General features: G+C 40.6%; 1 protein-coding gene across 2 annotated transcripts; it reads left to right on the top strand.

Annotated features, from left to right (window-relative positions):
• Positions 1 to 716: 716 nt before the first annotated feature.
• Positions 717 to 12909, top strand: tspan33b (tetraspanin 33b). 2 transcript variants are annotated; one of them, XM_069162817.1, is made up of 8 exons: positions 717 to 897; positions 4121 to 4178; positions 4768 to 4817; positions 5072 to 5146; positions 8553 to 8648; positions 9051 to 9179; positions 11359 to 11520; positions 12809 to 12909. In XM_069162817.1, exons 1-8 carry the CDS (start codon positions 802 to 804, stop codon positions 12875 to 12877), a joined length of 735 nt encoding a protein of 244 aa, XP_069018918.1. In that variant the 5' UTR covers positions 717 to 801; the 3' UTR covers positions 12878 to 12909. The 2 variants fall into 2 exon arrangements, with proteins under 2 accessions (XP_069018918.1, XP_069018917.1); XM_069162816.1 differs by having other exon boundaries at positions 4768 to 4895.
• The last annotated feature ends 64 nt before the right edge of the window (positions 12910 to 12973 follow it).

Genomic DNA, 12973 nt, shown 5'->3' with positions numbered 1-12973 from the left:
CTATGTTATTTCGTCCAAAATGTCATAAGAACATCAATATATAGTTTGTCATCCAAAATGTAAAAAAAAAAAAAAAAAAATCAGAATATCGTTTTTCACCCAAAATGTAAAAAAAACAATATCATCATCATCACATACCCATAGTCCCATATTGCTCTATTCAAAGCCACAAGACTCAACTCCAGTGTTCCACACATTGAATTTACTGTTTGTATTACTGGAGTCTGGTCGCTTCGAGCAGATGGATATCACAGCTGTTTTCTGATCAAACAGAGTCTAACATTGTCAGAATCCTTTCCATAACACTGTCAGACACTTTGAACCTGTCAGTAGCAAAACAAGGCGGGTGCTGGTTAGCTAACTTAGTTAAAAGTGTACATTGTACAGTGCAAACACTTTGCTGAAATGTGTTTACACTGTTAAATTGTTTACACCGACTGAAAACAGAGTCCAATTTCCGGCTGCTGTGCTGCTTTCTCCGCTTATTGGGTGAAGTGATTGGGCATGACTAACAGCAGGCTCACAATACTCACCGGGCTCATAGGGCGTTCAGCTGCAGTCAGCCAGAGATATTTTCTGTGTCATTTGACCCATAGCCTACATAGACAGTTCTGGGTCCTACCAGCATGGCGGGGCAGTGTCACAAATCCATGCCCCCTTTTTTTTAAGCCAGCCTGCAAACGACACTCTCCCCACAGATTCACATGGCGGCAAAGTATCTGCAGGGTGGGCCTGGAACTGGGGACTGTTCTGAAGTCAAACTTACTGTAGGTCTACGGGTTGGACTGTAAAAAAAAAAAAATGGACAGGAAGCTGAATCTGAACCGAGCTGAGACGTTCTCCTTCGTCAACCCTTGGATCAGATATTTTCTTTTCTTCTTCAGCTTCTTATTTTGGGTGAGTACCGTTATTATACGCTGTTACAGGTTGTTTTTTTTTGCCAGTCACAGGACACCATATATTCCTACAATTTCTGAGCAAATCTTCAGGGAGTTGTAGCTCTAATACAAAAAAAATGGAGCTGAAAGGAAGGGAAGCCAAAAAAGCTCATACAAATTAAATGAAAACACATAATTTGGCGAGTATCCAAAGTTGGAAAAAGCGGGAGCACCTGGCCTCCTTGCTGCTTCCTATTTTAAGTTTACTACAGTTATATATGAACACTCTGATCGCCCATAGATCACTGTAGCGGATATTGAGTGGTGCATTCTTATCACATCAGTTGAGGACTGATTCACACTAAACTACAAAACGCCCGGCAGCAGTGGAAGCCTGCTGGTTGTCTGTATAAAGCTGTTGTTGAATGATATCTAGGCTGCATTGTTTCACAACATGACTCCAAATTTGGAGTCCATTGCATTTTATGTAGAGGAGAGACTCCTAACCAGTGGTGCTTGCACTTGAGGAGGGTACCTCTGCAGTTGTCCACGGGTAGGCGGAAACATTGAGGACCAGCTAAACCACATTCAAATACATAAATCATAACGTAGTATAAAAAGCATCTGTCAAGAAAAGTCTAAACCATCAGCTAAAATTACTATAAAAAATAGTAGAAACCATTGGGAAGTGGAAGGGGCCACTCAAATTGTATTCTTTAAACATAATGCTAATTGAAGATATTTCATAACACAGCAGTTAATAATTTGATGATCAAACTACAGGAAAGTTTCATGCCAATCAGAGCATCACCTAACATTTTCTACTACAAAAACCAAAGAGATGTTTACATTTGAAATTGAGGCTTACATAAATTGGATAAAACAAAAGTTAAATAGTAAAGTAGCTTAAAAGAAATGGATAGACTGTTAAAATTCAGATAAACATAATGAATAAATCATTCAAATTGATCGGTTATAGTAGTGTAAAAATGGCTGAAAGTTAAAGAATAAAAGTTTGACATGTTTATCCATTACTTTTAGCTTACCATTAACTGTAAGCCTTTTCCAACACTTCTCCGAAGTAAATAAATGTAATACATTATTTTTAGCTGGTTACTAAAAGCTCTGCACACGATTCATCATATATCCTGCTTCTGACTGCGAGCAACCTACAAGAGATGGTCCGACCCAGTCGTCTGGCCATAACCATGTAGATCTTGTCGACAAAGTCCCTCAGGCCTTTACACCTGTACATTTCTTCCACATTCAACACGTTGACCACAAGAACTGATCGTTCACTTATCTTCTAATATGCCTAGAGCCTTAACACACGCCTTCTTTATGACATGTTATTTGTTTCATATGATGTCTTGAATTATAGAAACTCCGCTGTTGTGGTTATTAACTAAGAGACCAGCAGACAACTGGGATCGTTAGAGAAAGAGCTCTGAAGGTAGAGAGGACACTCCGATACGACCATTAAACCATCCATCAGGCGTCACGTCTCCATCAACAGTTGCTTTCACACAAACAAACAAACAAACAAACAAACACGCACAAACACACCATTAAGGCTCTCTGACTCCCTCACTTTCCTACCACATTACTTCTTGAGCAAACAGATCACATCTGTAACTCCACCGAGCCCCTGTACACCTCCGTTGTATCCCTGTTCATCTGATCCTACACAAAAACAGCGAAGGGCAAACACTGTACTGCGCTCTGAATGCATTTACAGCCAATCAGCAATAACTGCAAGCCCCAGCAGCCACACATACACCAGCCTGTGTTGACTTTGTTTATCAGACACGGGCTCAGAAGTGAACACTGCAGCCCTAATCCATCAGGCCTTTGTCCCTGCGTCCCCATGGCTCAGTTCAGCTGGCTTTCACCTCCACACACAATCTGCTGGGAGAAGCCTGATTCATCCTTTTGAAAAGGCTGCAAGCGGAGCTGGAATACATTTACTGTGTAAGTGTGTCTCCTGTTGCAAATGCAAGTTGCCACCCGTATTCACATACACACACACGTGGTGGAAAAACTGACAAATGGAGCTACAGGTGCACACAATCCGACGCAACCCCTTAAAAATTGTGCTTTCAAAAACCTTGAAATCAGTAGTTTCAAAGAAAATGTGCTTCTTCCATGCCTTCCTTTGTAGCTATTGTCCTGTGAAGGTAGACTTTCAAAAATGGCAAAACATACCATTTCAAAGCAAAAAATGAACAAATCTAAGTTAATAAAGGATGAACGCAAAGCATTCTTCATACACACACAGAGGGAGAGAGAGAGACACACAATTAGGAGAATGCCTGCGAGTGTGGAGGCTGGGAAGGAAAGCCAAGCCACACAGATTGTTTTTCAAGGTGAGAAAAACAGTCAAAGAAAGGAGGGAAATTAGTGTTGACAACGCAATCGACGGGAAGCAGTAAGCCCACCTGTTTTCCACCCACTTCGCTGTTATATTGGTTGGATTCTTGTGAACTCACACCTTCAGCTGTTTCACCACTCGTCCTTAAGCAGCACCATCGCATACAGCACGCGCGCACGCGCGCACACACACACACACACACACACACACACACACACACACACACACACACACACACACACACACACACCAGAGCCATCACAGCCAAAACAGGACTTAGTAAAGCTTAGGAGAATAATAACCGCTATTCTCTATCCAAGGTCAAGTTCCACTCTGCAGAAATTATGTAAATCATGATAAAAACTGAAAGAAAAGAAAAAAAAAATTTCAATTCTAGAGGTTCCACATTAAAATCACAGGTGGGCCACATTTTATTTATTTTGTTTGTTGTCAGGCGTTAACACCCTCCAAATTTAAATGATTGAAGCTGAGATCCATATGTTGTGGGTTTTTTTTCCTGTTTATATCCATCTGTTTGTTTATCATAAACAGATAAATTGGTGCAGTTACCATGGCTACAGGTGCTCTGCACACTCAGCACCTGAGGAAAGGCTTGTCCAACACTAATCTGATCACACCTGGCCAGGCTGACAATGCAAATAAAGTCTGTCCAAAACAGAGTCCGCACTCTGTCAGAAACATATTTTCACGCATCAAAATGAAGAATAAATCTGGACAAATTACAAGTCTGGTGCAATTTATACATTTTGCTGCAACTGAAAAATCAACCTAGGTGAATGTGCTGTTGAATTTTTTTTTTTTTTTATCATTTAATGACCTGTGTGAAAAATAACCTCTCTCTTTTTCCCAGGTTTTCTCCTTATTGATTGTTGCAATCGGAGTGTATGCTAAAGCCCAGAAAGCTACAGGTACATAAGAAGGCACATTTTCCACACGTTTCTCAAACTCTACAGAAAATGTTCTATTATATGGCACAGCTACAGAGAGATTTCTTTTTTTATATGTTCTGCACACTTAGTTCCAGCTTTGTGCTCACTATGAATAAAAGAACTCTAATAAACTGTTCCTCCAATCTGTGCAGTGGCAGCCTCTCTCCCCTGTTGAGTTATAAACACACAAAGCAACTGGATGTCACGTTTAGTGGGTTAGGTTTGAGCTTTATCCTCATTTTACCTGGTGTCATTGTTTTCACATTTAATTTGTGATGAAGTTGATGGGCAGGAAAAAAAAAACCTAATCTGGGCTCATCTCACTGATTACACCTCTGTATCTGTGCATAATCCCCAATAGACCAATATTATTAAAGAGCATTAATGCCACTGGTGTAGGTGGGGACCATGCAAAAAATAGGAAAATAGTCTATGGGAGGGCATTAATTCAAGTAAAGCTTAGAAATACGGGTAGAAAAATTGGAAAAAAAAAAAAAACAGGAAGTGAAGGAAAGAACAGAGGAGGGCAGCTTTCTAAACAGAGGCTGTTTTCCTGTCTTTCTGCCAGACGCGGTACGGGACACGTTCCTGATCGACCCAGCTGTCATCCTAATTGTGGTGGGGGTGGTCATGTTCTTCATCACTTTCTGTGGCTGTATCGGAGCCCTCAGAGAGAACATTCGCCTCCTCAAGACAGTAATAGACCGAACAGACACATTACTAATACTGGCGCTGTGTTTTGCTTCCGACACGGCAGCTCAAATTACACTTAATCCAAAACCAAGCCTCACATTTTATGTGTAACAACAAATCTGTCAGTGATGATTCTTAGTCAGACTGAGGTTTAACATTTGTGTCTTTTCTTACCCTAGTTCTCCTTCAGCCTGACACTGGTCTTCCTCACCCAGCTGGCCATAGCAATTCTGGGCTTCTTCTACTCCGATCAGGTATCTGCCTCTTTCCTGACACTTCTGTGCACTTTCTGAGATATTCTATAAATTGAGGTCACTTGTAGGTCATATTCAGTCTCCAATTCTCTTCCACAGAGACACCACCATCGACCACGAGCACCATTGATTTAGTCTATTCTTTCCCAGTACATTCTGTACATTAGTGAACTACAGTGTATATGACTTTATAAGGCATGTTATCTGAACCCACAGATGAGCCCACTGAGCCTACAGTACAAAAAAAAAGAGACGTTTCCAGTGGAAATCAGTGTTTGTGTCACCATCTTTATGCCATCCAAAATGTGTGTCTCAGGCTTGTTTTGTAGAGGAGATCTTCTCTGTTCTCTGTTCTCTGTGAAGGACACACTTTAAAAGCGAAAGATTAATTGGGTTTTTTACAATTTATAATAACATTGTAGTCACATAGTTCATTGGTGAAATTTGGGGTTGAAGCGACATTATTAAAAACGACTTCGACAGGGCAAGAAAAACAAGCAGGCAGTCAATCAGGGTTTTGTTTCAGTAGCCAGAAGGTCAGGGACCTTGGACATGTCCATCATTAACATGCTCTCCAAGCATTTGCATTTGTATGCCTGTATTGCTGTTTAAATCATTTTCCAACATTCATGTTTTAATGTGGAGGTTTATCATTCCAATCCTTTCTAATTGTAAACCATATTGGGACCAGGTTGCATGGTGAATCAAAACAGTAAATATAACTGAACTGAACTGAATTTCGTGTTGCCTAAAGCTACAACAATTAATCGACAGGAAATTAATTATCAACTTCCGACTGATCGTTTGGAGTCATTAATTATTAAAGATTAAAAAAAAAAAAAAAGAAGCTAAATTTGAGCTTAAAATGTGATTATTTTCTGCTTTCTTTAGTGCTTAATGATTTCAAACTGAATATCTTTCAGCTGCTCATCATGACAGAACAAGACTGCAGGCTGCACTTTGGGCTTTCAGAAACACTCTGATTTTGTATCATTTTCTGACATTTTAAAGACCAAACATCTGATCAATTAATTGAAGAAATAATCGACAGAAGAGTCAATAATGAAAAAATATTTTTTTGCAGCCATGCTACAATGACAGTGTCAGCAGCTCCGACTAGTTTGCTGATTAATGATGAGTTTGGCGGTTATTCCTACAGAATATGATATTAAATATGCTGAAATCCTTTTTCTTGCTTGATTTCAGAGTTTAACAGTCTGGCTCAACATTCTTACTGGCAGCCTGTCTGGTTGTGTTTTTTGCCCCGTTTGAATTTCTGAATAATTTTGTATACGAATTGTTAAAGTACCGTCAAAGTAGCAATAAGCCAAAATTGTCTTTTCAACATGTGATTTTTTTTTCTTTTGACTAATTATTTTACGACTCGTCGTCTGACTAGGGACCGACTAGGTCAAAGAGCAATATTACTTCCTCTGATATGAATGAGTTTAAGGCTTCAGAGGGTAATTAAATGAGAAAAGAATTGTGTAACTTATTCATGGAAGAATAACAATAATTTTGGATTATTTAAAAAAAAAACTCCATTGTAGGTTGGGTTCCAAAAACCCTGATTTGGATATCACACAATAAAAATGCCTTGTCTGAATGAGAACAGGTATCCACGCTGAGACTGGGAACGTATACTGTATATGCACACGCCTGTGCATCTGTTTCAGCTCCATATGACCCCAGTGATTCATTTGGAGGCAACAAGAATGGGAAGGATCCCCCGTCTCACATCCACTTATCTCCTTCAGTAACATGCCATTAAGGCTCCGCTGAGGATAAAAACACAACAGCCAGCAGCGGCAACGCTCCCTGATGTCAGCATGTGGTGGCGAGGTGCTGGTGCCTGATGATACCTCTGCTCTTCTCTCCCATGTGTTCTCTGTCATCGCTCGGACCGCCTGCTGCTAAACAGAGCAGTTTAACAACCCTCTCAGCATCCTTCCTCGCTAAATGATTCAAATGCTTCGGCACTTCAAAGTGGAACCAAATGTTCCATTTCAACAGATCCCTTGAAGGAGACTTTGCCGCTAATGACACAGTGTTACGGTGGGCTCCAAAGCCCACAAGCAAGCTGTGCCACGTGGAAACACAGAAACAGAGGGAGGCTGAGGGTGAGGGCGAGGGGAACGCTGTAAAAAAAAATCTTCACACGATTTAGTAAAACTATTTCAAGATAAAAAAAAAAAAATGTTGGGCTATTTTGATAGAGCTCAATATTTATCAACATAACCTGTTCAAAAGCAGTCTGTGGGATCAATTCACACAGCCTTCAGCAAACCGCTCACAGAAGTTCATTTCCAACTAATTGAAATTCTAAAATTCAGCAGTTTATTAGCATACAGTGCTCCTATCAGAATATATTACGTCTGAACTCAGTCTGTATAACCATGGCCTTCTTTTGAATTTTAAAGGTCAGAAGGACATACAAGATAAATATTAATAATGCAAGGCCTCGTTAAATTAAAATCAAAACATTATGGACCATAAAAGCTAACAAAATCAAGAATGACATCATTTCACTTAGTTTGAAATCTTCATTACAGATTATATAATCGATTTAATGCAGTTATTTTTCATCCAAGTTTTGTTTATTCAGCTTGAGTGGAGCTGATGACAATTACCACATTATAATCACAAATGGCTAAGTTCAAGCAATTATGTACTGCAGCTGAAATAGTGCATGTGTGCTTTGTGCTTGGTATGCACACCATGTATTGATTTCAAATGCATCAACGGCTTTATTATTATTGTAATGTATGCTGCAATCCTGCAGCATACAGGAGTTCCTGCTCTGCTGCTGTCTTGTTAAGATACACCGCGCAGGATGCTTATACAATGCAAACAAGAGGATGTTATGTGTCCCCCTCAAACAAACATAATTATTTGTTTATTTTATGCAGACATATACACGAGCACAGGATATTCCACAAAGAGACTAACGCTGCATAATATATGCTTTATAGCCTAAAAGATAATTTAGCAACAACTGCAGTGCAACGCAGCAATGCATACATAAATACTGCGTATACAAATGACAATGAAGGTCCAAAAAAACTCCTGACAAGCAGTATTAACCTTGATTTGAAATGAGCCCAGATACGATCCGTTTTAGGCTCCAGGAGGATTTCCAGGGTATCTGCTCAGAGGAGGTTTCCCAGAAAGGCCCTTTGTTATTTTCCATAAAAGCACCCCGAGTAATTAACTGAGGCCGAAAACCTGAGAGGTTTCATCATGTCACCTAGCACCACTGCAGCCAAGTCATAAAGACAATTGTTAGAGATAGTTCACCTCTAGCAATTTTAATGAAGTTATTAAATTTTAACAGACTCAATGTGTCTAAAAAGTGGAAAGGTTGATATTAGAGTGTGTATTAATCTGACCATTTCCTCTCTCTTAGACACAGGATGCTTTGGGAAAATTTGTGAAGAAAGCAATTGTGCACTACAGGGATGACCTGGATCTGCAGAACCTGATGGATTACATCCAAAAAGAGGTGCGCTGGCCAATTCCACTTAGCTAGAGTGTCTGTGCTTGTGTCTGTAGCTATCCACATCACACAAGTCTTCAGATTGATCAGAGCTAGTGGTTTATTGAATATGTCTGAGCACTAAACCAAGTGTCTACAGAGCTGCATGTCTACTGTTTGTTTATTTATTTATTTCTGGCCTTGGTGAGGGGTTTTCCACATGAGAGGCTACATGCAACATACAGTTCCTGTATCCTCTGTGGGTCTCCTCATGTGATATTCCTCCTCCATCTGCACATATTGGCACATTTGTGAGCCTGGGTTTTCCCATGGGAGAAGACCAGACTGGCAGGATGTACGGTGCAGACCAAGACCATGTTTCTAAATATATACCTGTGCTGAGCTCTCATCTTTCTCTCTTCCTCTTAGTTCAAGTGTTGTGGGTGGAACAACTACACAGACTGGTCTTGGAACCTCTACTTTAACTGTACACATGAGAACCCGAGCAACGAACGCTGTGCCGTGCCTTACTCCTGCTGCACTCCTGTTCCCGGAGAGGTCTGTTCTTTTCTATGGAGCCTTGTAACATACAAACTAATAATATAGCTTCATGCAAAACTGCTAATTTTACTCAAATGTAAAAAATACAGCTTCAAAGAAGGCTTACGTCGGATTAAATGCCAGGTACCAGCATTTGTTAGCTGTGAAAAATGGTTTCTGTCGAATGTGAAGCAAAAAGATGACCTCCATGGAGATCTCTGCAAAAGGTTTCGAGATGTATCAGTCCAACCACACAACACACCAAAGCATGTAATACACCCGTCCGTCCACTAGAGGATATCATGTCAGTGTCACGTTGTGCCTCACTTTAGCATGAAAAGCTAGGTTAGGTTTGGCCACCAAAAATGATACGGTTAGGGTGGCTTGCGTTAAAATAAGTAATCTTGCAGAAGTAGCATCAGGGATGTTACCTGTCGTATGTCACATAACGTTACGTTTGTGAGTAACTTACTTAAGTTCCCAAGAAAAAAAATCTTCGTTGATTTATGTTTTCTTACGGACTTGAATGCTGGTCTCCCCAGGTTAAAGTCCTGTGTTTGTTTCTCAACCTCTTTCCTATGAGGACTTTATTGCTCTCCTGTGATTCGTCACATGACCGCATTCTCCGTCCGTAGTCATACATGCGTGTGCTTTTCACACGAGGCAAAGCGGGCCACTGACACGTTATCTCGTTGTGAACTGACGGGTGTATTACACGCTTCAGCATGATACCGGGCCAACCATTAAAAAAAAAGGATCCTTTGATGAAGCCAGATTTTAAATCAACACTTTATTAATGAATGTAAAGTGAAATGCTAACAGTATTGCAAACAATATCAAAGCTTCTAGCTCAGCTGAACGTGACGTCAACACTCCATCCAGCATGCTCTGACTAGCAGCTGTCTAGTAGAAAAGATAGAATAAAACATATCAGAGTTAATGATCTGTGGATACTGAAATAGAGCCAGTACTGTTTGACTGAGACAGACATCATTTGCATTAGTTTCGACATTGGATATGTACACGAGTGTCAAAACTGCAGTGGTTCTTTGCCTGGAGGTGACGACATGTTGACATCTGCAGGTATGCACTGCTGCAGTATCATTTTCCCTTCCTTTGCACAGAACCGGTCTGTTCATGACAAACCAGTTTCTTTCTTGAGTAGAATCTGCAGAAGACTTTGACTGACTTAAAGAGTCACATGCTAGTTCCATGAGGGGATTTCTATTTATTAAAAAGTTCAAAATAAAATAAAGATTAGGGAAATAATCTCCTAAATGAAGCCAGACAAAGTACATAAATAAACAAGCCGAAGCCAACCAACTGCAATAAATATAAATATAACCGACATGTCCAACATACAGTAATGAGAGCTGATATGTTATCTGACATGCCGCCTGTAGTAACATTCAGCCTTTATAGCATGTGGACAGTAACGATTCGCCTGCTGCTACATAGAATTCCTCTTTCATGAGGGTTTTATATTTTGTGTACACAGAATCACCACTGCAGCTGTCTGCACATGCATGAAATTATGCAGAGGAAAATGCATGCCAGCACACAAACAGTGATTATGTAAATATTGTACTCATGCATGCATGAATAGGCACATTTGCACTCACATTAAGACACGTTCAAAATGCCTGTCTTGTCTCTGTTCAGACACAGCAGCACAGCTTTTGAGTTACCACTTACAAAAAAAACTAAGGACTTCATGTAGCTCCATCACACCAATATTGATTAAACATCATGCTACATGGAAAACAGATCACAGCAACCTTTTTCTACATGGGTAGAAAATCAATTAATTAAATGGCATAAAGCGCTGATGCAGTGCTGCATCCTGCTGGTAGCAGCCTGCAACTGCCTGGTGCAACCGCATGTCTCCTAGACCTAGAGGGACTAAGTAGTCTTTCTTGTCACATCAAATGGGTGTAGTTGTATCGCTCTCTTGCCATTTTTTCCCCCTTGTTTTTACTCCAAGTCATCAGCCTCTAACAATTATCCTTGCTGTCACAATCGTAATATTTTTGTCAATGCTGTTTTTTTTTTTTTTTATCTCCTGTGTTATTTTGCAGAGTATGAAAGCATCCACTGGAATTGGTCGTTTCAGGGTTTAAATGGTAATTAAAATACTCTTTTAAACTCTAATGTCTCTCTGTCTCCCGGCCTTTGCCTTTCTCCATCGGGCATACAGGTAGTGATCAACACGATGTGCGGTTTTGGGGTTCAAACTCAAAACTACCTGGAGGCAAACAAGTCAATCTACCCAGTAGGCTGTGCAGACAGAGCAGTGATGTGGATCGAGTCTCATCTGTTGCTGGTGGGGGCCCTCACCCTGGGTCTGGCCTTGCCTCAGGTAACTCTACACATACATGTAGTTAAAGGAAGCTGTGCACTTAATTGACAACAATCTTTTGCCAAGATAACTCTAGTTTTGTCTTAAATAAGCTCAGACACAGACAGACAGACAGACAGACACACACACACACGAGTCAATACAGGCATCAACTGCAGGCTAACTGAATTGAGTGTTTAGCAATCAACATATTGACTGGACCTCAAAGGCAGACTGGCATGGAGAATTTGGACGCGACTGCGAAATAGTCCGAGCAACACTTCATCAATCACGACCTTGCACCATTCCTGAAGTAACCCACGTACAAACATCAATCTGAGAGTTCCCTCTACAAATTCAGATGATCTCACAAAAAATAGCTTTGTTCTTTGTGCAAAAGGGAAAAAGAAAATCCAATAAAAATAAGGGATAGGGTTAATGTGAGGCCACTGAGATAGAAGTGATTTGAAATGGAGGGTTATACCTAGACAGCAATAACTGGGCACAACAGGACAATTAAATTTAACTGCACATTATTCATTTATTACACTGTCCTAGATGGGATGTGCAGGTTAATGTGCACTCGAGGTAGAAGTCTGCATGTAATAATGTACCGTTATATGTCGAAGTAAGAAGGATATTGACGATTCCCTCCTACTTACTGAGAACGGCTGCACAACATACCCCAAATCCCACAGCACTAAGTACTGTTAATAACTCAAGTCAGTAGCTAGATTGACTATGAAATCAAATTAGCTCTTATCAGGCGCTGACTCTAAATAATTAGTCCAAAATGGTTCAGGTCCTCTCACACAACATTCTGGCGGAGCATGCAGCTCTAGCTCTTTAGCCTGAACTCTCTCACTCTCGTCTGTCTGATTGGGTCCCCGATGATTCTGCAAAGAGAGAAGCATGTGAATTGCCCACGAGTCCTGTCAAGACAATTGCATTAGTATTCCGGTGGCTTTGATGTGCTGTAAATCTGATGAAGTTCTCTTTTTAGTCTTGCATATCCTCACCAAACACTATTACCGAATTTGTCTGCATAACAAGCCACATCAAACTGTTAATTATTGAAAAGCTCCGTTAAGAGCCGTGTGTGTTCTCAGTGTGAGAAAAAGACTTCATGATCAGTGCTATGGGAAGCAATACATTTAAAAGTGTTTATCCTGGAACACTTTTGTTTTCCCCTCAGTGCCAAATAAGCATTGCAACACCCTTCTGAGGGACCTTGAGATGTTCGGTACAGGCTGTACAGTAACTGAGAATCTGTTCTGTAATCTAAAGTGGCTGCTGCTGTCCTCTATAGATTGCAGGCATCGTGCTGTCCCAGATCCTGATCTCTCAGATCCGAGATGAGATTACCTCAGTGTTGTGAAAGTGGCTCGACACGGGGGAGGAGAGGGGAGAAAAGACCGCGGCTGCATCACTGCAATGTTTGAGTACAATGTGCTGTTGCCTTCGGGCATACAAG

This window comes from Embiotoca jacksoni, unplaced genomic scaffold, assembly GCF_022577435.1.
Source record: "Embiotoca jacksoni isolate LCO1_2020_lvr unplaced genomic scaffold, fEmbJac1.0.p SCAF_3, whole genome shotgun sequence".
NCBI lineage: Eukaryota > Metazoa > Chordata > Actinopteri > Embiotocidae > Embiotoca > Embiotoca jacksoni.
This window is presented reverse-complemented; position numbering and strand designations above follow the sequence as displayed.

Excerpts from the sequence above, each read along its gene's own strand:
- tspan33b (XM_069162816.1), top strand. The coding sequence starts at position 802 with ATGGACAGGAAGCTGAATCTGAACCGAGCTGAGACGTTCTCCTTCGTC. Across the intron at positions 898-4,120 it reads TCTTCAGCTTCTTATTTTGG|GTTTTCTCCTTATTGATTGT; the intron begins GTGAGTACCGTT and ends TCTTTTTCCCAG. Across the intron at positions 4,896-5,071 it reads ACATTCGCCTCCTCAAGACA|TTCTCCTTCAGCCTGACACT; the intron begins GTAATAGACCGA and ends TTCTTACCCTAG.